The 27,167-nt window shown below is 44.4% G+C and overlaps 1 protein-coding gene across 1 annotated transcript in view; it reads right to left on the reverse strand.

The window, feature by feature from the left end:
* LOC147718512 (UDP-N-acetylglucosamine transferase subunit ALG13-like) overlaps positions 1–27,167 on the reverse strand; it is a 466,422-nt gene that overhangs the window by 299,095 nt on the left and 140,160 nt on the right. Inside the window, exon 4 of the mRNA XM_086967203.1 lies at positions 13,328–13,374. Coding sequence (XP_086823329.1) covers positions 13,328–13,374 — 47 coding nt within the window. The remainder of the gene's footprint in view (positions 1–13,327; positions 13,375–27,167) is intronic.

Genomic DNA, 27,167 nt, shown 5'->3' on the forward strand with positions numbered 1-27,167 from the left:
TCCAGCAGCAATATAGGAGAAATGGTATCAAATGCTGCGGTCAGATCCAGGGGAATTAGCGCAATTCCCAGCCGTTCGACCTGATATGATCAGAGGCTGAGACCAAGGCCGTTTCTCTACTGTGATGCCTTCTGAATCCAAACTGAGTCTCATTTAGCCAGGATTGTCGGTCTGTCATTTCCATAAGCTGCTTATTGAGATGTGTCTCCAAGATTTTTGCTGGAACAGGTAGTAATGTGGCCGGTTTTTAGATGTATGACCAACATTTTCTGTCTTGGGTCCAGTTTTTTGAGCGGATCAGCAAAACTATGCTTCTTAGGGCATATCAGACTGTTTCGGCACCGAAGTTTCAGTGCAGACGGTTTTGGGGCCGTTTTCGGATCCAATATGGTTTTCGGTGCAGAGTGGTGATGATCTGAGTCAGACTTGGTCTTCGATCCCGAAGGGTTTAGCTCAGTGCCAGATTTGGAATGAGGCTTTTCAGAGCGGAAGGCTTTTTGGTAGGCTTCGCTGCCGTGCCAGGAGGGGGGGGCGTCGGAAGAGCGGTCTCTGTGCTGACCGGGGCCAGAGGGCACGGGTTGGACCGGGGCCAAAGGGCACCGGTTGGTTCGGAGCCTTCTTTTGCGGTTGAGATGGGGCGAGGTAGCGCCAGTACTTACAGTATTGTCCCTGCGGGATATCTTCATCCTGGTCGGAGCCATCGGAAAGGAGGGCTGTTCTTGCTCCTCCTCTGCTCCGATAGGGTTGTCGGCCTCTTTATCGGATTCAGGTCCAAAGAGGTCTGGAATGTAGCCTGTCTGTTGGCTCTGCATGTCGTGTCGTCGGGCCAGACGGTCGCGAAGAGTCTATTTGGAGCAGAAAGCTCGACACGCGTTGCAGTCCTGTTCACTGTGTTCCGGTGACAGACACAGGTTGCACACCTTGTGTGCATCGGTGCATGGATATTTCGCCTTGCACCGAGGACAGAATTTAAAAGGAGTTTGTTGCATCGACTGCGAGTCGAACAGGGGGCTAGGCCCAACAGCCTACCATGAGATCTCCAATCGAAAAGAGTTTATTGTAAAAATACGATCCGCAAAGAATGGATAATGCGATCGAAAACAATACCGTCGAGGTTGAGTGTTGGATGACCCAAGGGAAACGGAAGGATCGGCATCGAACAAGAGTGCAACGAGTCACATCCGAACCTGATGGCAGAAAAAAAAAAAACAATCTGAAGATGGAGTCGATGACCATGCGCACCATCACCGAAAAACAAAGTGCAAACATCCGGACCCAACACTAGATGGCGATCTCTACATAAGCATGTGATGTACAGCTCACATGCCTCGAACACGCATTTTCATGGTCTTGCCTGTACTTGCTTCTTAAGCAGTTACAAAGGCAGTGTTCCAAATTCTAAAGCCTTGCATCCACGATCGATACAATAGGCTAGTTCTTGGACGTCAGCTGATGTCAACTTTATCTCTGATCCTTCATTACAGTCAAATGGGTTTTTACAGTACGAACAGGTTCATCCCCCTCCTTTATTGTTACTCCCACTCGATCAGTTTAAGTGCATTATTTAAACTGCGCAGACTGCTATTGGATCTAAACATGCTTATTCAGCAGCCAGTATAATTGTGGCAGGTGTGATTGTCGACAGTGATACAGAGTCTCTTGGTAACTGCATGACTCAATTGGCGGAGCTACATGCTTTGATTTTGGCTCTTGAATTTGCTGATCCAGATGTTCCAACGCTCACAGTGTGCTTTTCGTTTTACTGTGAACAATCCTTCAATGACAACTTATTCTTCTGGCCACAAAATGATTTTCGTTATTCTAAAGGTAGCGTAATTAAGCATAAAACACTTTGGGTTAAAGTGGCAGCTCTTAAGGAGCACTTGCCACTATCACGTTATCCATACTTTGAGCCATCAACATGTGGGAGCACACGGTGTTGGTATTGTACTGGCTGATGAGGCAGCCAAATCTGTAGTTGTCACTTCTTCAGTAGTGGCAGTCATTAGGTCCTTGACTAAAATTGATGATATTGTGGCACCTATTGCTGCTACGAGGGAGGGATCAGAGTATCCCTAAGGTTTCCGTTCACGTTAATACCACTTGTCATCTGACCTGCTTCCATTTGCAACTATTCATCCGCTGTGGATAGGCCGATCCTAAACTTGGAGATCTGGTCCGAGAAAAGGTGGAGAACAAAAAAATTATTTGGTCCATCCTACCGTGCACCGGTCAGAGACTTAGTTTGAAAGGTATCCATAATGTGATCCTCCCTCCTTTACCTGGTTGTGAGGAGAATCATTCCATTTCAATCAAACATGTCAAGCTACACCATGTGGCCGATACGGAATAGTATGCCTCCAAGCATTCCAGTTCCAGACCCTTCACTGAATCCGATGGCTTCGGTTTCTTCGGCTACTCACCAGCAATCAGAAGGGGAGATGGAAACTTCAATTGATGTATTGACTGTTTTTCCTTCTACATCTACAGATATTGAGTATGCATCTCCTACAGTTTAAGTCATAAGTGACATTCCTGAAAGTACCATACCTGCAACATCCGATGCAGCACATCCCCAGTTGTTTCAGATGGGGTACAGTGGTCATTATATGGATCGCAATAGCTTCTCCTCTTACACATCTTCCTCGTCCTCTTCTGTGCCAGAGACCACTACCCGTGCCAGTGTTCATCTCCTGGTTCAAAATGATTTGCGTGGTCCCACCTTGGTCATATATCTGGATGGTGCTTACAATGATATTCCTTTTCATGTGGATCAGATTTGTGACTGTATTCTTCCTCCTTATTAATGGCCGTCATTTACCTGAACGCTCTGCTGTGAACTTTGTAGACGGAGTTCTGGCTCCTCACACATCATCCCATATGAAGAAAGGAGACCATGCCCTTGTCAATATATCAGCGGTCCAGGTTGATGGAATTGTCTGGGATAAAGTATCATATGATCTCTATGGCGCGACCAAAAATGTCAACATTCCATACGTCTTCTGCGTTTCCTTAGGAGATGTGGTTTTGCACGACATACATTCTGATGACTGGGATGTTCATGCCGTTCAGTCATTGTTTTCAGATTCAAAATATGCTGCATTTGACACTCAAGATTTGTATTTGAATTCGGCTAATTATGCAGATTTATTCTGTATCAACATTATGGCCAACATTTTTTACATAAGACCAAAACCCAGAGACACTTTAATTATACACAATGGGAGCATTGACCAACAACGTTACAGGGAAGTTCAAAGATCCAACTGTAAGAAACTGGCTCTGTGTACACTATACCAATATTAGGTATAGTGTGCACCGAGTCCAGTGGAACCCCAAAAGGTAGGCAGAGGTAAAGTTAGATAGAACCTTACTCTCTATTTGAGATAGTGTGGTCAAGAAGTAAAGGCAGTATCAGAGGACAGTGTTAAGCATTTGTTGTACCCACTCAATCAGCAAATGCGTTCATACACTCAAAGACTAAACTTCAGACCAATTGGTTTTGCATAAAAATATTACTTTAGTTATTTTATTCTTTAGAACCAAGCAAGCCTGGCACAGGTAAGTTGATAAATACTTTGAAATGCAATTGTAATTGCACTTTTGAAATGGTTGCAGTTTGAATTACTGGTAATGCAATATTGTGAAATGCTGAACATATACTTTGTATTGACTTTGCAATGAAAATTACAGGTAAGTTACTTTAACGTTACTTTTGAGATAACTTTTTAGATTACTTTTTCTACTCAGAGTAATATGCATAGATATCACACTGGAACATTTCCTAGAGAAAAGGGTAAGTAAAATCAGTTTTGCACAATGGTTACTTTTCTGGTTTCCATACAAATCAACTCCACACTTAAATCATTTTTCAGAGATAAACAGTCAATAGATTCCTATGGAGAGAAATTAAGTTAGCTGTTACCAAGTAAGTAATCAGTCTTTGGAGTTGAGCTTCTGGGATTAGAACAAGGGTTCCCCCAGGGTCAATGATGCACTCTCGTTACACCATCAACAGCACAAGGGCGGCCGGATGCAGAGTGCTGAGGCCTAAGGTTATCTAGTGGGGGATACGGGGCTTCAGGTTGGTGGCAGCTGGCAACAGGCCCATGGGTTGTGGTAGCAAAGCTCCTGGACCTTAGCTCAGGGCAAATGGGGAAACAAATTAGCACCAAGGTGCACCGTAAGCGGCACTAGGCCGGCCGGGTGCAGAGTGCGGTTTAGACATCGGGTACCCTGTTGGTTTCAAAGGGGAACCTCCTGTTTGGAAAGACACTGCAGGCTCAGGGACAAAGGTCTTCTAAGTGCGACCACCACTTTGAGAGGTGAGTTGGGAAGTTAGGGGTTGGTTCTGCACCATTGGTTTGGGCACACAAGGCCGTAGGGCGTCGGGTGCAGGATTGCCTTTTGGGTCGGATCTCTTACCAGCTCCTGGTCGCGGTTAGGGGGGCCTTCTGGATTTAGGCTGCAGGAATCGGCTGGAGGCAGGTCAGGGGTCGCCGGGTCAGAATCGCCAGGGTAACCTCCTCATGGTGTTTGCCAACTCGAGCTTGGGCCGTGGACGGCGGGTGCAGAGTGGGGCAGATTCACGATATACAACCAGAGGTTGCGGGTGAACAAATCCAGTGTTCATGGGAGACAACGTTTTTAGGGCTCGCCTGAGCCAGCGCATGCGCTGATCTGGCGAGACATTTAGTAGCTGCTTTAAAAGTGCTACCATGACGGCCACCAGCTTGCTACTACGCGCACGAGCGACCTGGACAGCACTTTTTCCAGTTGCGCGCACCACTCGCGTTTTTTTTTCTTCATTTTTGCGCGTGCACCCAACTCCCGGTCGCGGCCAATGCTTACTTTCTTATGGGTGAGTACAGGTTTCCTCTCCACAAGCTGTCACAACATTATTCCTCGTGCTGTATTTAGAACGTGATGGCCTAGAGATAGTTACCGCAACGTGTCTGTCGGTGTTCCTAAGAAAATAAAACTTCTTGCTGTTCTTACTTCGATTCTTAGTCACTACAGTCAGCCAGATGATCAAGAAATTCAAGTCAGATGTCTGGATTACTCCAATGTAGTGATGCAATTGCAAAGCCTCCAGCAGTCCAACCCTAAAGTGACCATCAGTTCGCTACTTACAGGGACCGTCCGTGCACTACTTAAATGCAATTACAATACAATTCAGCCTGATGGCTGTCCTCCAGTGTTGATATTTTTTAACATAATTGCTTCATAATTTTAACATATATGGGTTACATGCCAGCCAATCACAACAGTAAATACATTCTCAGAGTCATCTAGGAGTGGACAGTATAATGTTAATATGTAAGGGGACCTAGGATTGGCGCGTTGGGGCATCCTAGCCAATCCTAAAGCGCCAGGCGAAATTCTGAAGTGGTGATTCGTTATGGAGCCTCCTCACTTCCTCGCTGTGTCATAATTTTACAGCGATCCAATTATGCTGCTGGTTTGGAGCTGGTTTGGAGCTGGTTGGGCTTTGCATGCCTGCTTTAGTTATATCCGATATGGGTTTATCGCGATCTGGGTGTTGAGGGCGTTGGGCTGGTAGTTGGAATTACTTAGCACGCAGGCACCTTCTCCATGCTTTTATTTTTTACTTCCTTTTAGAGCGCATGCTCACCACTCATGGGCTTTCTCTAGCTCTTGTTTTTTTCCCAACACCCATCCCACTCTCTGCTTGCCCTCTCCTGCCAGGCTCCTAACAAGTTTCAGTGCAAGCTCTCCAGCTGCTCACGGCTCACTGTCCGCATAGCGGAGCATGCGGGCTGGGTGCAGCTTTCTTGTTGGTTGGATTTTTGCTCTGCGGCACCTCTGTTCCTGCTTGCGTTGTGGTGGCAGAGGAGGTACGGTTTCGGAATCTCCCAGGCTGCTACGTACCTTGGGATGACGTGAAGAGGGGGGGGGTGTTTTTAATATGTCCAAATAAGTCTGTGCTTGTCTAGCCTAGCATGTGGGCTGTTGGCGACTTTCTTTGGTTGTGGTAAGCAAAATAATCAAATAATTCAGTGAATATGGTCACTGGCCATGCCCGGTCCTCTCCCCCGCCAAGTGTCTATGGTTTTTCTCCCTAATTTATTTCGTAGACCCTGTTTTCATTACACCACACTTTGTCACAATTGTGTAGGTGGCTTTTGGTGCACTTAGGCCGTGTGGATGCAGGTTCTTTAATGTCTTCATAACTCACACCAGTCTCCCTCCTTTTGAGGACGAACCAGGAGCTGTGGCTCAGTGGCATGGTCTTCTGCTTTTGGTATCACGGGTCCCTCGGCCGCAAATGTTTCGGGTCCCAGCTGTAGTCGTACAGTGTTGTATGGCTGTCTTTGTAGATAGTGGGAGTAATGCCGATCCCTGTTTCGACAGTACCCATCGACTCCTCAGCAGTTAGTGGTCTTACTTCAGCATGCAGCTGGGCCTTTGGTTGTTCCTGCTTGCGGCGGTTTTCTGCCTGGCTTGTGGAGCTGTGGAGAAAGCTGGCAGTGGGCGTCTCAGTGGGTGGCTTTGCACCTGCTGAGGTTGCTATTGTATGCACCATTCACACAGAGTGAGTTGGCGGTGCGATTGTATGCCTTTGCTTTTGAAATGGCTGCGGTTATAAAGAATGAAGCACACCCATAACTAAACTCGCTGCAGGCAAGTTGCTTCTTACCAATAACTAGCTTTAGAGCACTAGTGACAAATTTACGTTGTATACATACTAATGCCATCTGGTGGTGGACTGTAATGAAACTCCAGACCGATAAAAGACACGTTTCTTTTGCCATTTTAATCTAGCCCATATCTAAATATTCTACACCGAAAACAGACCTGTAGCCTCGGAATGTTGCAGTGGGGAGAGCAGAATAGACAAATGATATATGCATGCCCTTTATGTGATTTAATGTTATGGTTGAAAGGGTGCGAGTTAAGTAATAAGAGCGGCCTGCATCAATGGCAGTGGAAGGGACTCTTCGTGCTGCGGAGCTAATGCTTGGAGTGGAATGTCGCAGGTAGAAAAGGCAGCGCATGTGGACTTGCTATAATTTTAGACAAGACAAAGATTCTGCTTCATGGCGAGAGTTGAGAGGCAGGGAAACAAGCCAGGTGTGACTGGATTATGGATAACCATGATAAAATGTTAAGTGGAGTGCACCCAGCCGCCAAAGAAGACAACCTCCCAGGTATTGGCTTCATTGAAGCAGCCATTACCCGATGAGTCTCGTACTTTGTACATGAATATATGGCAGGTGTACGCCGTCCACTCCGAGGCGATAAATTGTGGTTTCTGGAAGCTTAGGCCCGTAAGGACTACACAACACACAAACAGTCTTCTGCTTATGGATTTAAGTGGGCCGGGTCCTGCCGGTGCTCAGCACTGGCAGTTCTAAAGCATGGACATAGCCAATAGGTCTCGCCTTTGGGATATAAGTGTTTAGCCATGCAACAGTAGATGTTGCACCAAGGTTATTGTGCTGGATAACTAAACACTAAGGTCCCAAATGCGAGACCTATTGGCTATGCCAATGTTTGTTGTCCTTGAAGGCAGGCAGGTTCTTCAAGGTTTGACGTTGCTGGCTGCAGGACACACCGGGTTTTTGCAGGAGCAGGTGGAGACAGGCAGGTAGAACTGGGTCCAAGTCAGTGGGCGTCTTTCTCTTGAGCGCTTCGGCACGGCTGTTCGGTCCTTCTTTTCTTGTTGCAGGTTCTTGACTGAGGAAGCAAGGTTCAGAGGTGCCCCTAAATACTAGATTTAGGGGTGTTACAGGAAGGTAAAAGGCAGGGACCAGTGGGAGGGGGGCATCTGCCTGTCGCTGAATTGGCCGAGTCACCCCCATCTTCAAGATGGCGTGGACTGAGAGTTTGGCTTCACCTCGCCCCCCCTCACTTGTTTTTCCCGCCGGTTCTCCCACCCAAAGTGGGGATCGGAACCAGTGGGGACCAGTTGCTGAAAGCAGCAAGTAGCCCGGGAAGGTAACAAAGGCGGCAAGCCTTTGAAGCTCACCCTAGGTGAACCCCGCCCATCCTGGGGGAGGAGGCTTGGCACCTCGTCCCAAGATGTGCATTGTTTTAGGCCCCAGAGAGCGGCAGGCTCTCGAACCAGGGGTCCAGAAACATGTCTGTTGGTGGCAGCTGAAAGCAGACACTCAGCCTGGCCACTAGTGGTAGGTTAGTTTTCAGGGGGCATCTCTAGGATGCCCTCTGTGTGCATTTTTCATTAAATCCCACACTTGCATCAATGTGGGTTTATTGTGCTGAGAAGTTTGATATCAAACTTCTCAGTTTTCAGTGTGGCCATTACAGTGCTGTGGAGTTCGTAATGACAAACTCCCAGCACCATATACTCCTAATGGCAGCATGGCACTTACAATGTCTAAAAATGGACTTCGACACTGTAGGGGCACAGGGCTCATGCACCTGTACAATCACCACTGGTATAGTGCACCCAGCTAGAGGGGTGACTGACCTATGCTAGGGCAGGGGGTTACAGGCATGGCACACAGATGGGTGCCCTGTCTACTTCACTTTGTTCTGCACCAAAACATGTAACCTGCAAAGGCAGTTTGTGAACGTAGTGGTGAATGTGTAGTGTGTGCCTCTAAGGGTGGCACAATAAGTGCTGCAGCCCTTAGAGGCCTTCTCTGGTCACAGTGCCCAGGGTTTGTGTGGTACCATATACCAGGGACTGACCTGTGACCAGAGATGCCAATTGGATTTAGGCGTCAATGCAGTTTTAGGGAAAGTACATAGGCTCTGGGTACCTTATTAGCAGGAGCCCAGGGCACACTCAGTCAAAGTACATCAGCAATTCATCAAAAAGTGGGGGCAACCATACAGAAAGATGGCTCTTTCTTACATAAAGTAAATGTGTGTATTTTTCTGGTTACAATCGGTCTGTATCACAGTTCTATTTCTATAAATTGAAGATGCTGCCCCAAACTAAATTTATGTTAACACACGCTAAATTGGTTTACTCCCTGGCCTTCAGGAATGATTTATCCGTGAGGGGCTATGAGCATTGGAAGAACAGTTGATTTAAAATTAATGTGGGGTACCAGAGATTGGCAAGTGCAGGCCACTGAAGCTTTGCATTGTGTATGTCTGTTACCGTCTCACATTATATATTTAATGACCCTGTACAACAGACTACTTGTTTTGGTGTAGCCATAGCCAAAAAATCTAAATATTCCCTCCATTTTATTATTGGCTCCATATAATATATGGCAAACACACACCAACTACACAATTGAAGACTTAGCAGTCCTGTTTCAGAATGGCATACTTAACTCTTCCAATATTGGGTTGGTTAGTGTGGCTAACAGCTTCAAATGCATGTCAACCTATGACTTATGATTACTACTAGTGGCTTATCTCAAAGTAAACCTGGTCCACGCTTCCCACATTAGCATACCGTTACCACATATTTAGATCAGCAATGGTTGGAACATTCCACACTTTTGTCTGTAAAACACCTTTTTCTTTTGTCAGGGGACATCGATTTGGCGGATTTTCTTTTTGGACCAATGACCCCTCGAACAAAATGTTTTATTTATTCAGCATATAATGAATTTTGTAAACTGTTGCAGATGAAGGCTGCAGTGCGTCTTTGCCAGATTGACCAGGCTTATTTAGACAAAGTACTTGCAGTGGTGGATAATAGCATGAATACACTATCTTTCCGTATATATACTTTAGATAATATTGTATTTTCCGTCATTGACATTGTTCACCATGAAGTATCTTGTTTTCCTGAACATATCTAAACGTCTCTCAGCCAAACCTGCCCTGACCTCTTTGCATTGGTTCCCAATTCAGGAGAGAATCCAGTTTAAGGCCATGTGCATTGCACATAAAGCACTTTCGAGAGAAGGATCCTCAATGATTCATTCTATGATCCACCCATACCAGCCTACTAGAGCTTTGAGATCCGAAAGGAAACAAGTGGTGACAGTCCCAAAACTTAAACGGGTTAGAAGTGGAGGCCGTCTTTTCTCATATAATGTGGCTAATACCTGGAACCGCCTCCCCCTCCATATCTGTTCACAATCAAACTACCTGAATTTTTGCAAGCAACTGAAAAGTCTTCTTTTCCCTTGACATGTTTAGAACCAGTTTAGGCACTACTATTAGCGCGGGATGCCCTCAGGTAACCAGGCGTTTTACAAGTGCAAACTCATTCATTCACTCATTCTGTATCATGGTCAAAATCAGATCCTTTCTGTAATGTAGTCTGCTTGGACGTTGCATACACTAAAAAAATGGAAAAGTACCATGAGATTATCTGAATGCTTCTGCACTGTTTTTGTCGTTTAATTTGACTGACAAACAGAAATTAATGTCCATGAAAGATGTCACATACACATTGTTACATATTGAACAATTAGAACAGTTACCGTTTTCGGTAGTTGAGACTGATTCAGCTGTGTGGTTAATACATGGGGTTATTTCACTGCCTATCTCCATTTTTCAGTTCACAGCTTAAATTAATCATCAACCCATTGGGAGATATGAGCCCCTCAGCAATAATTGTATACACAAATTATGGTCATTACCTTTCACCTACAGATGTCAGTGTGCAGATAAGAAAGTTTTCCTTACAGGGGAGGACTGTGATTCCACAGTAGGACATTCCCTGGTCTGGAAACAAGTTAAACTTCATGGAGTTTGTAACGTTTCAGCCCCTAATCTTGCTTGTTTTTTTAAGAGGTACCCCCACATGGGATTGTAGATTGTTCGCTTTGGCCTTCCATTCCAACTTTGAAAGCATATTTCAATAAACTAAGCAGAATCAAAGCGCGATTGTTTCAACAAGTAGTGGCTCTCACATCAGCTGGAGAGACCTATTTGCAGGTGGCAAGAACCGCACCTGAGATACACTTGCTGCTTAACACAAATCTCCCACTCCATTTTGGAGAATTAATATAACAAATAATTAATGCATCTGATACGGAGGGCCTCGCTTACTTTTTTAAACTTGTGTGATCCAGCCTGGTTTCTTCCTTTCAGACTATTTTTGGAGTAATTCCAGCTTTTATTCATTCTATTTTATCCAGAGCCTTCGGAGGATTCCCCTTGCATTCCAGTTGATTTGTGGTGTGCTTGTTCTCCTGTTATTGATTTGCAATGGATGCTTGATCTGTGGAGGTGCCAAACCCGGTCCAGGTGCAAATGCACAGTGATCGAATGCGGCAGGTCGTTGGTTCTATGCTAGTGGAGTCTTTTGCCATTGATTACTGGCTGACCTTCTGTTATGCCTACTTCACCTGCGTGCAACCTGTGTTTCATTGCCTCCTGTGCCCTCTTCAATGGGCCATGGATGTTAGACTGTCCAACCACACACACTGATCTGGATTTCGATCTGATAATGGGTCCTTTAAAGGCCCATGACCAGGTGTGTGCCATGGGTAGGAGGTTGGTGTGCGATCCTTTACACGGGCCACTGCAGACTTCAGTACCTGTGCTCTTGCGCAGTGCCTCATAGACCGCAGTTTTGCTCCTAACACTGTCCTTTTATTGTGGCCCGTCCTTCTACGGAGCATGATGGATTACTCCGCGTCCACAATACAAGCACAGTGATGTTTATTACACTACTGGATCGTATTTGTGTATGAAGTGGATAACACATCCTCAATTATTGTACTGCTGGCAACATTTGGCCATTTCCTTCTGTGACTACAACACATACCTGAGTAGCCAGGCTTGGCACCAGGACTAGGTTGCAATACCCCGTCCTGAGGAAGACTTGCAGCTGAGGTCCCAATTTCCCTCTTTGCATCAGCCGAGTCGAAACGTCAACGCCCTTCACTTGTCAAGACCTGTACCTACGTCCTATCTGATAAACTTTGATGTTGCATTGATTGCACATTGTGATATTCACAGATTTACATCTAAATGATTCTTTATGTATAGGACAGATCTCCTTTACCTGGATTTGGTTACCAGTCATTTGTAAAGTATCCAAGTACATGTTTCCTTATTTTCTGTTGGCTTATACTCTTACACCTTCCACCAGCACTCCCCACCCCTTCTGTTTTCGCGTGCAACCTTTGATCAATAATATACCAATAAATGGTTTGTTATCAACTCTGAAATGTTTTGGCGCTTTTGATTATGTGGTCATTCAATACATGTATTCGCAAAAATTGAGTGTATGTTTAGGATATTGAGTATCAGTTTTGTAGTACCCTACACAACACAGACTATGTACATATGAAATTCTATTTTGGTTGAATAACTTTTAAAACAAACATTTTTCTAGCTAACAAGGATGATATGTCCACCTGCAACAGAAACAGAACAAATCCAACGTGCACATGAAATTCAACTATTCAATCGAATGTGAGCGCATCGAGCAAAAATGCATTTCCGGTCTACAGAGTTCGGCTAACCTAAGAAAGATAGCACATAGGCGTTACGAAATTGCATATATAATAAACACTCTTTTACTGCGTACATCTAAATTAACTCTTTACATAAGCATATCGAATGCATGAATAATTGTCCGCGGAACACACAAATTGCATGTTAATGATTTCAGCAAGTTACATCTGTTTTCTATGTTGATTGTCCATAAATACACCACAATTCACGTTATTTCAATTCACATTCTAATATCTCATTTTATTACAGCAAAATGATTTAGGTGGACTACTCGTGATGATCCACCCATACAAATAAAAATTAATTTTGCGCTACATCAGAAGTAGCGCTAACACATATGAATGCCAATGTTAATTTTACCTTCCTCAGCAATGTAAAACTTTGGATATAGATTTCATGCACCATACACACGAATGGCATATTTAAATCACCATTTTCAAAGATTAGACCATGCTTTTTGGTAAGGCTGGTCACTACCACCACGTTTCCCTCAGGAACAAATCTAAAATATTTCTCGAGGTCGGGCTGATCACTTTGTCTACTTAAGAGGGGTAATTAGATGAGACCAGAATAGTCACAAGAAAAATACTGACCAAATCTCCTACAATGTACTGAATTTATGAATTATCAAAAAAGTAATGACTAATGTAGGGTCTAGCAAAATCATTTTGTCAGTTTTGTGGGTTCCCCTATATGCCTGCAAGGGAACAATCAGAAAGAGAAAGCAAGTTATTGATAGAGGAAGAAATCTGTCAACTTATTAGCATCTGTCCCCATATTTGAAATCATGCGGAAACTTATCCAATTTACCAGTTTTAAGCGATTGCCACCTGGCTCAAGTAGATCAGAGACAGCAGGACATGATAAAAGGGATTTTCCACAGTGACAGCTTTTGAACTCACCAGTTATTATTCATCAGAAAGGAATATACATGATAGACTGTACAGAAGTAGCTTACCCATAAATCAATGAAAGGGCACTTATTTCCAGCTGTCCAGCACTTTCCTGAAATGAAACAAAACCGCAATCAGCGTTCTTTTCAGCCAAGTTTGCATAATAGGAAAGTCAAAGAGCTAACCCATTCAACTTGAATTCAATAACTTATTTTGCTTAGAGTGCTTGATTCAAGCTAGAGACTGGCATTAAGGCACGTTTAGGGTTTCCAGTTTGTTCCGTGTTGGCAGGTACACTAGGTGTACAGTTCAGGAACATTATTTCATAACCAAGCATGGCATGTGCTGTAGTTTGGATTGAATTCTAGTACACTGAATAGTCTAACATAGCTGACCATGATCAGTAAGGCAAAGGCAAGGACTCTAAGTATGTAACTTGATCAGGGAGTCTAGTGCAAACCTAGGCATTATAGGCAATAACCGATACGAAAACACTGAAATGTTGGGAGCTCCACTGAAGACAATGGAGTTCTCCAGACATCTAATGGCTTTTAGAAGCCCAGAGCTCCTACATTCCAATTTTGTCGTTCACTGCTCTTGCTGTGAACAAAGGCCTCGCGGAGCACAAGGGAATTTCAATCCACCCCACCACCCCTTGAGCTCTGTGAGGCCAGTTTGTTTTATTTGTTAGAACATTCTACCCTCTAGCGACAATGTTTTAATAGCTTTATAGACCTCCTTGGCTGGCCGGCATTAAAGCCCCGATCCCTTGTTAACCAGCTCGCTGCTGGCATCGCCCAACGACCGTCGCGAGCACTACCTTTGTAGTGCTGCGCACGTCCGTTGGCTGACGCAGCCCCGCACGCGCGCGGAAACACCTAAACCTCAGTGCGTTTTATGGTCGCCTTAACACAGGAGCGGGCCTATAACCCGTTAAGTGCTGCGCACGATCAGCGGACGTCACGTGCACTACCTCGGTAGTGCTGCGCACGTCCGCTGAACGTTGCGGCCCCGCCCGCGCAATAGAACGTTCCGCACCAGTGCGGAACGTTCAGCAGAGGGGTTAATGGCCAGCATAGCCCGCTACGGCAGGCTATAAGGTGATAATAGAGCTCGTCTGATTATCAAAAACACTTAACTCAGCTCATGCTGCCACCGAAAACAGTGAGGTAGGGTGAAAGACATCAGCTAAGGTAAGGAGCTACATCATTGTGTTCGCAGTAACAGAGCATCGACAGCAATTGAGATATTTTATGGTGGCCACCTTCTACCAGAGACTCACCGCTTTGAGAAGACTGGGAACCTTGCCATTTATTGTCGCATTTCTCCAAGCTTGTTCGTGTAACATCATTCACAGTATTAGGTTTCATATAGGTACCCTAATATAGGCCCGGTTAATACCATACATCACCTACATTATCTCCATTACACAACACAGTAACGAGCCTTTAGGATTGAAACTCTACCTAGTTCTAGTACTGGGTGCAGAAGGAGGGTGTTTCCTAAACAATAGAGTCCTATACCTCCATCAACAGACTTGCACAGTATGAATGAATGTTCTTGAAAACCAGGCAAGGGCTACACCAGGATGAAGGACATAAAAACTGCTTATAGTCCTATTTAATTAGAAGACATTTGTCCTTTCTTGGTCTATGCTTTTGAATTTCTCTTTTTTTTTTTAAAGTCATACCTTATGTCTGTTCAAAAAAATAAATTGTAATGCTTTATATACTGTTTTTGAATTAAAACCTTTGAGAACCTAAATTGTTGATTGCCAGTGATATTTGGATCGACACACAGAAGGTCTCTTTTTGATTTAATGTAAACATAAATAGTTACTCTAAAGTGCTGGGATATCTGTATATAAATATTATGTTTCATAGGGTTTGCTTGGCAAGAACTATGTACTTGATCATCTAGGTAGTAGGGTGCATATTTATCCCGAGAGGCACCAACTCTAAATGATTTTTTTTAAATTGAGGGACTTTTGAACCTACTACTTTTTGGTACCCATCTGACTGTACTTGTGTATGAGGTGCGCCTCCTTTACATTACTACCAGTGAGTTTGCATATGCACCACATCCTGACATTGAAACAATACCACAGGCAGACTAACTCTTACAACGCAAGGATTTAAAAAAAATCTATAGAAACTTGATGCAATTAGTCATGAGTATTTTCACAGTCCAACCAACAACAGTTGCACTAAATGGAACTCATTCTCAAGGTACAGCAACTAAAATCCCACCACATACATTACACGCAGTAATTAGCAAAATGCCCACGAGACATGAACAGATGCCATTCTGGGTAGCTCAGAAAATAACTCCACTTGAGGCAGTATTTCCGAATACTACCCCGTTTGAAAAACACAGAATGCTAACAATCTGCTTGCCCATGGGGAAAAACACCACAAGTAGAGGATTGCACACCTTGTGGTACAGCCATATATACCAGGACTCATGGTATTCCTTCATTCGCAGCGATACAGGATGTTATTAGGTCAAATACAGAACGAGTACGGAGCGGAGCCTGATCTGAACTTAGGGATGAAGTTAATAAATAACTGACTAGGTATCAGCCATAATACTAGCTAATATTAAAGGGGAAGCAGCTTCAGTGGGTTCAGTCCGATGGAACACCAGAAACTACCCAAAATAATTGAAACTGCATACGCAGAATTAGGCGGAGACCGTTTGGGTGGGAAAGCTTTAAAACTACAACTGATGGGCAGTCCTGAAAAGTGCACTTCTAAGCAGATATCTGCTTCTTCTAAAAAGAGGTGGGATACTAAAAATGCAACACAATAACAGAGAATAGAGATCTCAATCCTGTGGTAGATCTCCTCCACAGGAGCCCTCCGAAAGGAAGTACAATCTTAGGAATATGGATAATATTAGGAAACCTGACCGGTATCAGGATACTGATACTCGTTCCTTTCAGGGCTTGACGACAAACTTGGAAAGAGAAGGACGGTCAGAACACAAAGAGGAGTGAGCAAACTCCAGAGACAAGCAGCCCAAGAGGAGTGTGCAAACTCCAGAGACAAGCAGCCCGCTCAAGACTACAAAAAACAAGAAAAAAAGCATGCGAGAAAGTGGCTCTATATATACAGGACTAGATTGAAGTACAGTGTGTATAGAGTCCACCAACCTCAGAGGTATAACAGAGGTTAAAGTCAGAACTGACCTTACTCCCCAAAGTGGTAGCTTGATCGAGCAGTAAGGCAGTACCAGAGGACAGTGTAAAGCATTTGATGTACACACTCAGTCAGCAAAAAGTTTCACACATTCAAGGACTGAGCTCCAGGCCAATTGTTTGTATAGCCAAAGATATATTTGTATTATTTTTAGAACCAACAGTTATAAAAATATACTTTTCTCGAGGTGAGTATTCTCATGTAATTACTTGGCAAGGAAGCAAAGTTGTGCACATAATAGTTGCAGTATAAGCTGTAAACGACACAGTTCTGAACCACACTCTAGCATTGAACTCAAAGGGTTTTCATAGATTAGTACAGTTGATTACTTTACGGATTACTTTGGTAGTCCCAGGATTAGATCTAAGATTCAGTCCTGGGGTCCAAGCTGAAACCAGATTAGCAAAAACGTGTAAGTTACTGTGCAGAATTTTCATGAATATAAAGCGGTTTTGAAAGTTCACACTTAGAAACTTTTCAAGGGAAATCTGAATGTTATTCAATGGGAGGAAATTCAGGTTGCAGGTAAAGTACGATCGCGTTACTTTTGTAACCCAGCACTAGTCTACTAGGGCCAGCACTGGGGGCTTAACTCAAAACCGGTAGGTAATTGCGTTTCAGTATTTCGTACATATTTTAAAGAATATTTGCAGTTTTCAAAAGTAGACACTTAGAAGAAATTTCATAGAAAAGCAGACAATGGTTTCCTAAGGGGAAAAATACAGGTTACTAGTAAACCCGCTAGAGATAACTTTTGCGGTCCAATACTGGGCTGATAGGTACAGTACTGGCTTCTCTCCTGATCACAGGTGAGTATTTTCGGATTCGGACTTTGGCTGATTTTATAGGAATATTTTCAGTTTTCAAAACTCAACACTTACAAAATTTTCGAGTCAAAAATGGGTCAATGTTATCCAATGGCAGGTAAGTGAATTACCGGTTTCCAAGTGAGTACTTGGTTGGTGAAGTTAGGGTTCTGGGTGTAGACTCAGAGGTCCCCCAGGTTCAGGTGAGTACAGTTAGTTCAGTCCCAGCGGTGCCGGGGCGGCCGGGTGCAGAGGTAGGTAGCCCAAATGTTATCCAATGAGAGAGAGGGGGCCTCGGTTGGTGGCGGCTGCCTAGCAGGCCACGCGGCTCTGGGAGCTGGGCTCCTGGTCACTTGCTCAGGGCAAGGGGGGGGAAGTGATATAGGGCAAGGAGGGGGGGGGGGGGGAGTAATATAGGGCAAGGGGGGGGGGGGGGAGTAATATAGGACAGAGGTGTCACAGCCAGCAGCACTTGGGCGGCTGGATGCAGGGTGCTTTTGAGCCGTCGGGCGCTCAATGTGTTCCTTTGTCAAGATCCTCATTGGATAAAAGGCTGCAGGCAGGCTCGGGGACAGTGATTCTCCAGGGGCGACCAGCACTTCGAGAGGTAAGTTGGGATCTTGAGCACAGGTAGGTACCCCAAAGGGAGGCACAGGGGGCCGTGGGGCATGGGGTGAAGGGGTGTCTTTAGGGGTCGGAAAAGCCTACCCTCGGCTGGTCGCGGTTGGGGTGGCCACTGGTTCTGAGTCTGCAGGCGTCTGCTGGTTCGTCGAGGATGGTCTTTGGGCACTGGACTTCGGGTCCCAGTCGCCAAGGGGACGTCCTTGTGGTCTTGGTTCGATTTGGCCCGGCCCAAGCTCGGCTGGTACAGAGTGGGCTGGTCCGGAGCTTCCTGGTGAGCACCAGGTGGGGTGTTGCAGCAGAGCCTCTGCTGATGAGTCCCAATCATCGAGAGGGTCAAGCCAGGCAGGTCCTTTGGGTGTCCCAAGGTTGCTGTCCGCGGAGGTCGCCGGGATTAGGCAGGAGAAGGTTCCAGGATCAACAGGCCAGTAGAGCTGGGGCAAGTCAGTTGTTGTACTGTTTTTAGCAGCTGCGCGGCAGGTCTACCTCTTTTTGATCTTCATTCTTTCGATATCGGGATCTGAGGAAGGAAGGTTCAGGGAGCCCCTAAGTACTAAATTTAGGAGCGTTACAGGTTGGGCAAGGTCAGGTACCAATGGGTCCCTGTCCTGGGGTTAGGACACCCCCTAACCTGTTCCTCTCCTGTCGGAGGGGAGGCAGAAGCCTAGCTGGGATTGGGCAGGGCTTTCCACCTACAAGATGGCCGGAGCCCGGGGTCATGCTTTACCTCGCCTCCTCCACCTGAGGGGTGGAGTTGGCAGAGGTTGGCAACCCCTCCTTCCTGACGTAGTTTTTCCCGCCAGTCTTCCCACCAGAGTGGGGGTAGAACAGGTGGGGAGCCAGTTGCTGGGTACAGCAAATGGTCTGGAGAAGCTCTCAGAGGCGGTATGCCTTTGAAGCTTCCCCCTGTCCATCGTGGGGGAGGAGACATAGCACCTCGCCCAGGATGTGCATTGTTGTAGGCCCAGGAGAGCAGGGGGCTCTCCACCAAGGGGTCCAGCAACATGTCTGCTGGGTGGCAGCCTCTGCAGCCACTCAGCCCAGACGTGGATTGTAGGTTTGGGTTTTGGAGGGCATCTCTAAGATGCCCTCATGCATTTTACATTAAATCCCACACTGGCATCAATGCGGGTTTAATGTGCTGAGAAGTTTGGTACCAAACTGGTCAGTCTTCAGTGAAGTCATTATGGTGCTATGGAGTTCATAAATGACAACCTCCTAGCACCATTTACTCTTAAATGGCAACTGTACTTACCGTGCCCAGGAATGGCCCTGGGTACTGTAGGGGCACAGAGCTCATGCACATGGGTCCTCACCTCTGGCATAGGGCACCCAGCTAGAGGGGTGACTGAAGTATGCCAGGGCAGTGGGTTCTGTGGGCATGGCACACAGGGATGTGTGCCATGTCGACTCTTGGTTTAGTTCTGTAGTTAGGCACTCAGCCTGCAAAGGCAGTGTGTGGGTGCCAGGGTACAGGGCCCCTGAGGGTGGCACAATAAGTGCTGCAGCCCTCAGGGGTCTTCTCTGGTCACCATGCCCTGGGTACCTAGGGTACCATTTACTAGGCGCTGACAGGTGGCCAGAGATGCCAATTGGGTATTTTGTTTCAGCATAGCTTTTCTCTGTAGGGAAGGAACACAGGCCCTGGGTACCTGATTGGCAGGGACCCAGGGCACACTCAGCAGTTCAGAAAAAAGTGGGGGCATACCAAGGCAAGAAAGATAGCACTTTTTCACAAAGCAAAAATCAAAACCGATAATTTGCAGGCCTGAAGATTAGACATGCCCAGAAATCGGAGGACGCAGCTCCTGAACGGGGAATGGGCTCCGACGATGCTACACAGTGAGGCAGAAGTAACAATAGCTCGCCAGACCCTGATGGAATTTCTTGTGACAGCGGACTTGAATGATTACATCACGGTGGAGGTGAGCATCCCACATAAGTTACATGCCTAGGAAAATTAAAGATCTTTTTTGGAAAAACCTATCATCTGGTTATGCCGTCCTATTAGCTGAACAAGATGGGCCGCCTGCACTCGTTATGGAGTGCCCCAATGGAGAAACCGTAATTTTTCCAGGATTCTCTGATCTTGTTACCATACATCTTAAACATGCATATGCATAGGAGCAGCAGTTGCCCTAGCTACCAAAATCATGTCAGATGGGATGAAAATTCAAGCCACCACGTGTTCCCGTTAAAAGTTTCACCAAATGCACAGAGGCAATATCCAATAAAGCCAGAAGCTAAAAAACAGGTCAGGAATATCTTAGATCAACTTGAATACCAGGGGAGTTATTGAAACATGCACCACACCAATGACCAATCCTTTGTTTTCTGTCATGAAACCTGACCATATATATCGATCGTCTAGTTTTAGATTACAGATATTTAAACACATGCACGAAGACATTCTCTGTCCAAAATACACACAGTGCCGCATTAATGAATAACATTGTGCCGAAGAAATACAAAACCATACTCGATAACTCAAATGGATTTTTCTGCCAAAACATAGTGCCTGAAAGCAGATATCTACCCGCATTCTCAGTGTTGGGGTCCCAAGGATAATTTTGTGGTCTCCCCAGGGGTATAAAAACAGCCCGGGCCTATTTTCAGCAAGAGTAACCAAGTTACTCCAAAATTTTGATGAAGAAGCATTGTCCTATGTGGATGATATTTATCGGACGGACGAGGACTTAAAATGACACTTGACCACTATTATGGGATTCACCTCAGAGGGCTACAAATTTAAATTTTAAGAAATCAAAAATAGCCCACCTCAATGTCCTGCTTTTAGGATATGAGCTTTCAAGTGAAGGAAAAAGCCTAGCTGCTAACATTTTAGAAAAGTGTGCGCTGCTTTAACCACCAAAATCTTCAAAAAAAACTACAATCAATACTGGGATTCCTAAATTTCGGCAACACATACATTTTGGATTATGCAGAAAGAGGAAATACTTTCTACGACTTAATAAAACCTGACTTTTCAGTTAGACAGTGGACACAGGAACACACAAACATCCTACATTCACTACAGGAAGACATGATAGCTTCCAAATATTAACTGACACACGTAAACGTATGCAACTTAGTGATCCGAGTAATACCGTGTCAATGCGGGTACACTTACTTAACCTTCAATGAGGGCGAAACCATACCAATCACATACAAATCACACCTGTACACAAGCGCAGAAATGTGTTTAACTTCAACAGAAAAAATTCTGACAGCTGTTCAGACCACTGTAGCAAGAGAGAGCACTGATTCAGGGGAAACGCATAATCATGGTCACCCCGGTACCAGCCTTAGAGGCCCTTACAAAGGCTTGCATTCCAAATGCAAAAGCCTTACATCCACGATGGATACAATTGCAAAATCTCTTACTGCAACGAATGTTGAGTACAGATTAGATCAAAGTCTAAAAACACAAGCATTTCTGCAATACGAACAAGAATATCCTCTACCAAACGAAATATTGCCTCTAGATCAGTATGAATATATTATTTACACTGATGGATCGGCTCAGCTGGCGATAGGGAGTAAGCAACAATACAGCGCAGCATGTGCAATCGTTAAAGGTCACATGCGGGATGGTAAATTCCATCAGAGTTGCACGAAAACGCAATCTCTAGGAGACTGCACAGCGCAGTTGGCAGAACTAAAAGCACTGATACTGTCACTTGTAAATACGGATCACGAATTCCCCACACTGATTGTATGTGATTCCTTTTACTGTGTGCAGTCATACAATGAATATTTATATAATTGGGAACAGAACTGGTTTAAAGATGCAAAAGGTGGCACAATTAAGCACAAAATGCTACGGGAAAAGGGAGTGGAGTTAAAGAACTAACTACAGAGTGCTCACGTGATCCATACATAGTCATCAGCGGGATGGCGTTCACATTGAAGAGTATTCATTGGCTGATGAAGTCCGGCAAAAGGGGCTGTACGCACGGATTCTGTAGCTGCAATCACTCATTCAAAAAAAAATAATAGACTGAGATTATGGTGGCTGTCATTGCTTCCTGCAAAGGCAGCTCAGCAGTACCAAAGAAAGAATTTTCCACTCAAGTACTCCTACAGGTAAGATGTAAACAACATTCCATATGCTTAGATTCCTAAAGTGGGGGATAGAGTAATTTCAAATATGGATCGTAGGCATAGCTGCACACGAGGGTTTGGGCTCTGCACATACAGGTGTTACAGCAACTATTTCAGCGCTATTGGTGGCCAGATCTAACAAAACAAACTAAAGACTGTCTTGAAATGTGAAATCTACCAACAGATGAAAGGCTCCACAATAACACGCCCGGCACAGACGCTGCTACCAAAATCAGCCAAACCTCTCACATATGTGTATATGGACCACTGCGGACCTTTACAATCTGATGGGGCTTACAAATATATCATGGTTGCAGTGGAGTCACGCTCAAGATTCCTATGGGTATGGCCTCAGCGCTCAGCTGACGCTCAAACTGTTATCAAAGATTTAAGAGTCTTTATAGGGACATATGCAGTTGGCACGTTACATTCTGACCGTGGGCTGGCATTTAGCTCTCAGGCTTACAAAGAGGCCATGGAAAATATGGGTGTAGCATTGCGGTACTCCTCTCCATACCATCCTGAGGGAAATTCAGTTGTGGAGAGGAAGAACCGGGACTTAAAGCAATCTTTAACAGCTAGGGTATTAGGCAAGGGTGGTAGTTGGGTCAATCACCTGTATGGGGAACAACGGGCACTCAGACAGCCTAGGGGGTGTCACTCCATATGAGGTCCTACTTGGGACGAGAATCTGGGGACCCGATCTTGATTGTGAAGGCACACTGGCGGATAAAAAAAAAAAACATGTAATATCCATGATTGATTGGCTGTTCAACAGGATCTCAATGAATCCAGGACACAAGTAACATGCTCCAGAAACAGGCTGCAACTGGGGCAGTCCAGGCAGTTATGGCAAGACCTGTCTGGATCCCAAAAGTCTGCCATCTGGTCAGAGAAAAAATAGCAGACAAAAAAGAATTTGGACCGTCATAAACAAAGTCTGTACCTGTCCTAGCAATTCAAGGAACAAGAATTGTTCTTTTGCTGTCTCGTTCCGGGAAAAAGGAGAAACGTTTCTCAACTGACCAAATCAAACCACACTATGAGGCCGATATTGAACAGTAGGCCTTGTGGACTCCACAGTAGCAGACACGCTCCTCTAGCTACAATCCGAGAAGTTCAAATAGAAAGACTCATCACGTTTGAAGAGCCTCCTGTGTGGAATGAAGGACTATGCAACAATGCTATGGAACACGTTCCCCTTGAACCCGAAGTTAGACTTAAAAAATCAAACTCAAAACACACAAGTTGCAATAAGACCAAATACTGATGTTTACATCAACATGCCCCGACGAGAGAAAGCTGCAATTTCAACAAATCCCAATGCAATTCCTACATTTGATCGAACTGCTTCTAGCTAATTCATGAACTTGGATACATTTTCCTTGGATCCTAGTGAACCGGAAACAACACCAGCCCAAAAAAAACAAAAAAGCACACAAGCAACAAATCAAGGACTTTCTGAACTTTTTCAAAACAGCTTACCTAATATCACTCACCTTGGATAGAACTCTGGGTAATTACTGGGATACTGTTCTTTCTTTTCTGGCTAGGTTAAGTTACAACTTTTAGCATGCTTATTAATGGACGATACCTTCAACAAAGCTCTACAGCCCACAAAGTTAATTTGATTTTAAAACTTCATCCATCATCTCATCGTCAAAGACTTGTAATCAGTAAACATCACAGCAGTTACTATACCGGACTGTATAGTTTGGGACAAAGTTGATTTGTATATATTTGGTCAGACTTAACTTTCAAAACTTTCTCATGTGTTTAAAATTTCATTAAGTGATATTATTACCTCCAGTACATTGTCTGATGATTTGGACTCTGAAACTGTTAATAACATGTTGTCTGATTTAGAAAAAACTGCTGCATTTCAGAACACTGAAACATTAGAAGGTAATTCAGACTTTTACACTTTGTACTGTTACCAATATTATGGTCATCATTTCCTGCACAAATCAATTTCAACTAGCAACGTTTGAGTACCACCAGTAAGAACATTGCCCTACACCATCTAAAAGTAGTTCAGCAACATTTGCACAGAAATGTTCATATTTTTCAGGGTTTAACACCAGGGACCTGACGTCATTTTATTATAAAGTTACACCGACATCGGCACTGTAAATTATGCTGACAAACACCAAACAGATTTACTCTGCTTCCTTTATTGCCCGACTGTCTGTTTTGAACTGTGAAAGGACATAATTGACACAAAATCAGTCTGGGGTTCTAGAGACTGGCAAGTCCAGGGAACAGAAGCGTCATTTAGAGCACGCCTCATTCCACAGCGGATGAGATTTCTAAATGACACTGTGCAACAGACATCCTGTGTTGGACTTTCCAAAAACAAGGACTTGAACACACCTCAGTTTCCAACACCATCACTAATGGAGGGGTGGCAAAATCCAGCTTCACAAGAAGAGGCAACAATAGATGACATTTTACAAAACAAAAGATCAGACCCAAATTGGAAAGAATGTTTGGTTTGGCCCTAAGACACGAACAGATGTCAGAAGAGATTCTGGGATACGACCGAAGGGTTCAGCATCCATAGGCCAGATCCACGATATGTACTGAGACAACACCCTGGGGTAGTGACATCCTACTGTTTTGGGAAGTTTTGCCTTGATTGGTTAGAGACCTTAACACTCACAGAAGTGAAACAACACTTCTCCTTACTCACACAAGACATGGATCTTAGGTATTTCTTACTAGGTCCCAGGAAACCCGTCAGAAAAGCTTCATATATGATGGTATTATTGCTGCCTATAATGAAATTTGGAAAATTTCTTAACAGGAGGCCGCAGAGAGAATACGGGAAATAGACCGCATTAGCGTACAGAAATCTCTAGCAGAGATAGACAATGGGTTAACAACTTTGACCTCCAGGATATATTCCTTAGGCAACATTGTATCTTCTGCAATAGACATACTGGAACAGGACTTAGCCATATTACAACACGGGCAAACTTAGTTCTGTTCTATTACATTATTAAGCTAAACGCTGCAATCTTTGTGTGCGGGCTACGTGCCTTGGCATTTTATCAACAGTACGTTGCTGCTTACAGAATACAATCTAACTGATAAACAAGTAGAAATGGCAAAAACTGAAGCAAAATATACAATGCTGTGTATTAAAAAAAATGGATAGATTACCATTCACAGTAGCTGAATCACCATCAATGGAATGGCTAATCCATGGCCACATAACTCTAGCGGTCACTACTTTTCAGTTTCAATATTGCCTTGAGCAAAGGCAGGCTGGTAAAATATTAAAAGATGGGTAAGGAATACATTAAAGAATCTTGGGAGTTACCATACAGATTTCTATGCCGGAGTGGGGATCGAGAAGTGTTTCTAAGCAGTACAAAACTGCAAGAACGCTTTGATCGGTTCCCTCATGTGCTAGGACATTTCACTGCACGGAGCTTGCAATGGTTCAATAGCAACTTGTCCTGCCACATGAAAGGGACTCCAGCAGCTGTGATAACACTGGTGTTGGATCTTCTCTCGAATGGGAGGTGCCTCATGCTGAATGATCATGGTTGCTGTGGGATGCTTCTGGGTATTGCCTATCTGGTCAATGTGAACTCCAGGGTTACTTGCTGTATGCAAGTATTGTTTCCCTCAACAGGTGCAGTCAGGGCGGCGTCGTTATGGTGTTCATTGAATGTTTCCTTTATACAGTTTGATACTTTGAGCAGACTGGAAGCCATGCTTTTACAGCAAACAATACCCTTAACCTTCGCTCGAGAGACCTTTGATCTTCAAATCGCAAGGACCACAACTGAGACACAGGCATTTATACGTGCAAACTGCCCCATTCCTGTCGCAAAAACGGTGGGTCGAATCTTTAATATGTCTGATACGAGCAGTATTGTACACCTATTTAAGACCATAGGGTCTGGATGTCTAAGCTCCTTTCACACAATCCTGGAGTTATCACGACTTTTATACAATCCGTATTGGGAAGCATATTTGGAGGTCTTCCGCTGATCCTGCTTTCTACCGCAGGAATCCGGATAGTAATTTTTTTTTTGCTCCGCAATGGACACCCCAATCACCAACAAGGTGGCAAGAGTGCTCCAGGAGCGCAAATACTGTGTTTCCCTTTTGCATCAAGGGTTGTCTAAATTTGGAACATTTCCTCAAACCAACAATTTCACTGAGAAAGCATGGCCTTCTATCGCTTATAGTGGTTAAACTTGTATAAACTAACTCGATTAGGACTTTGGCTTAGGGGGACTTTTCCTATTTTTGAACTTTCTTAATTATTTTTTCTTCCCCCTCCCCCCCTAATTATATTGTTTTTAAATGAGGTTTTAAAAAGAAACAAGTTTTTGTGTACATCACTGATATTTCTATGCGCTATTACAAAGTAGCGCAAGTGGTTAACTAGCATTTTTGATCATTCTTGACTGTTCGGAAGAGGAGTTGGTTTTATGTTTTATATAGGTACCCTAATATAGGCCCGGGTAATATCATACACGTCACCTACATTATCTCCCTTACACTACACAGTAACAAGCCTTTAGGATTGAACCTTTACCTAGCTCTAGTGCTGGGTGCAGAAGGAGGGTTTTTCCAAAACAATAGAGTCCTATAACTCCATCAATAGACTCACACAGTATGAATGAATATTCATAAGGGTTCTTAGAAACCTGGCACCACCTACCCCACCATATCTACGTACAAGGTTTATAAGTCATCCTCAAGTCCAACAATGGCTAATACATGAGACAAGGGACAAAGAAATTCTAGATACTTTTTGTATAAATACAGCACATCTTGCTAGGGTTGGTAGAGGGAACTGAGACTTCCAGGCTGACACACTGACCAGAGACGCTGAGGCCCCTGCATGCAGATGCTCCAGCTGACAGTGGTCTGAACATCCCTTGCAGGGTGTCCAACTCAAGACCAGGACGGGCTCCTACATTCTCATTCTTCAGGTAATGGGTTACGACTAAGCCCTAGAGGCATTCTTGGCTTCACACCTACTCACATGCTAGGTACATCTAGATAGGCATCGTAGGAGTAAGCGCTTTCCTTTTATCCTGCATTTTATATTTATGTATTTATTCATTCTTATTGCCAGATGGCAGAACTGTACGATCCATTTATATTCACCATCCTGCTGATAATCTATCTCTGCTAATGTCTAACGG

This window comes from Lissotriton vulgaris, chromosome 4_1, assembly GCF_964263255.1.
Source record: "Lissotriton vulgaris chromosome 4_1, aLisVul1.2, whole genome shotgun sequence".
Classification (NCBI taxonomy): Eukaryota; Metazoa; Chordata; class Amphibia; order Caudata; family Salamandridae; genus Lissotriton; species Lissotriton vulgaris.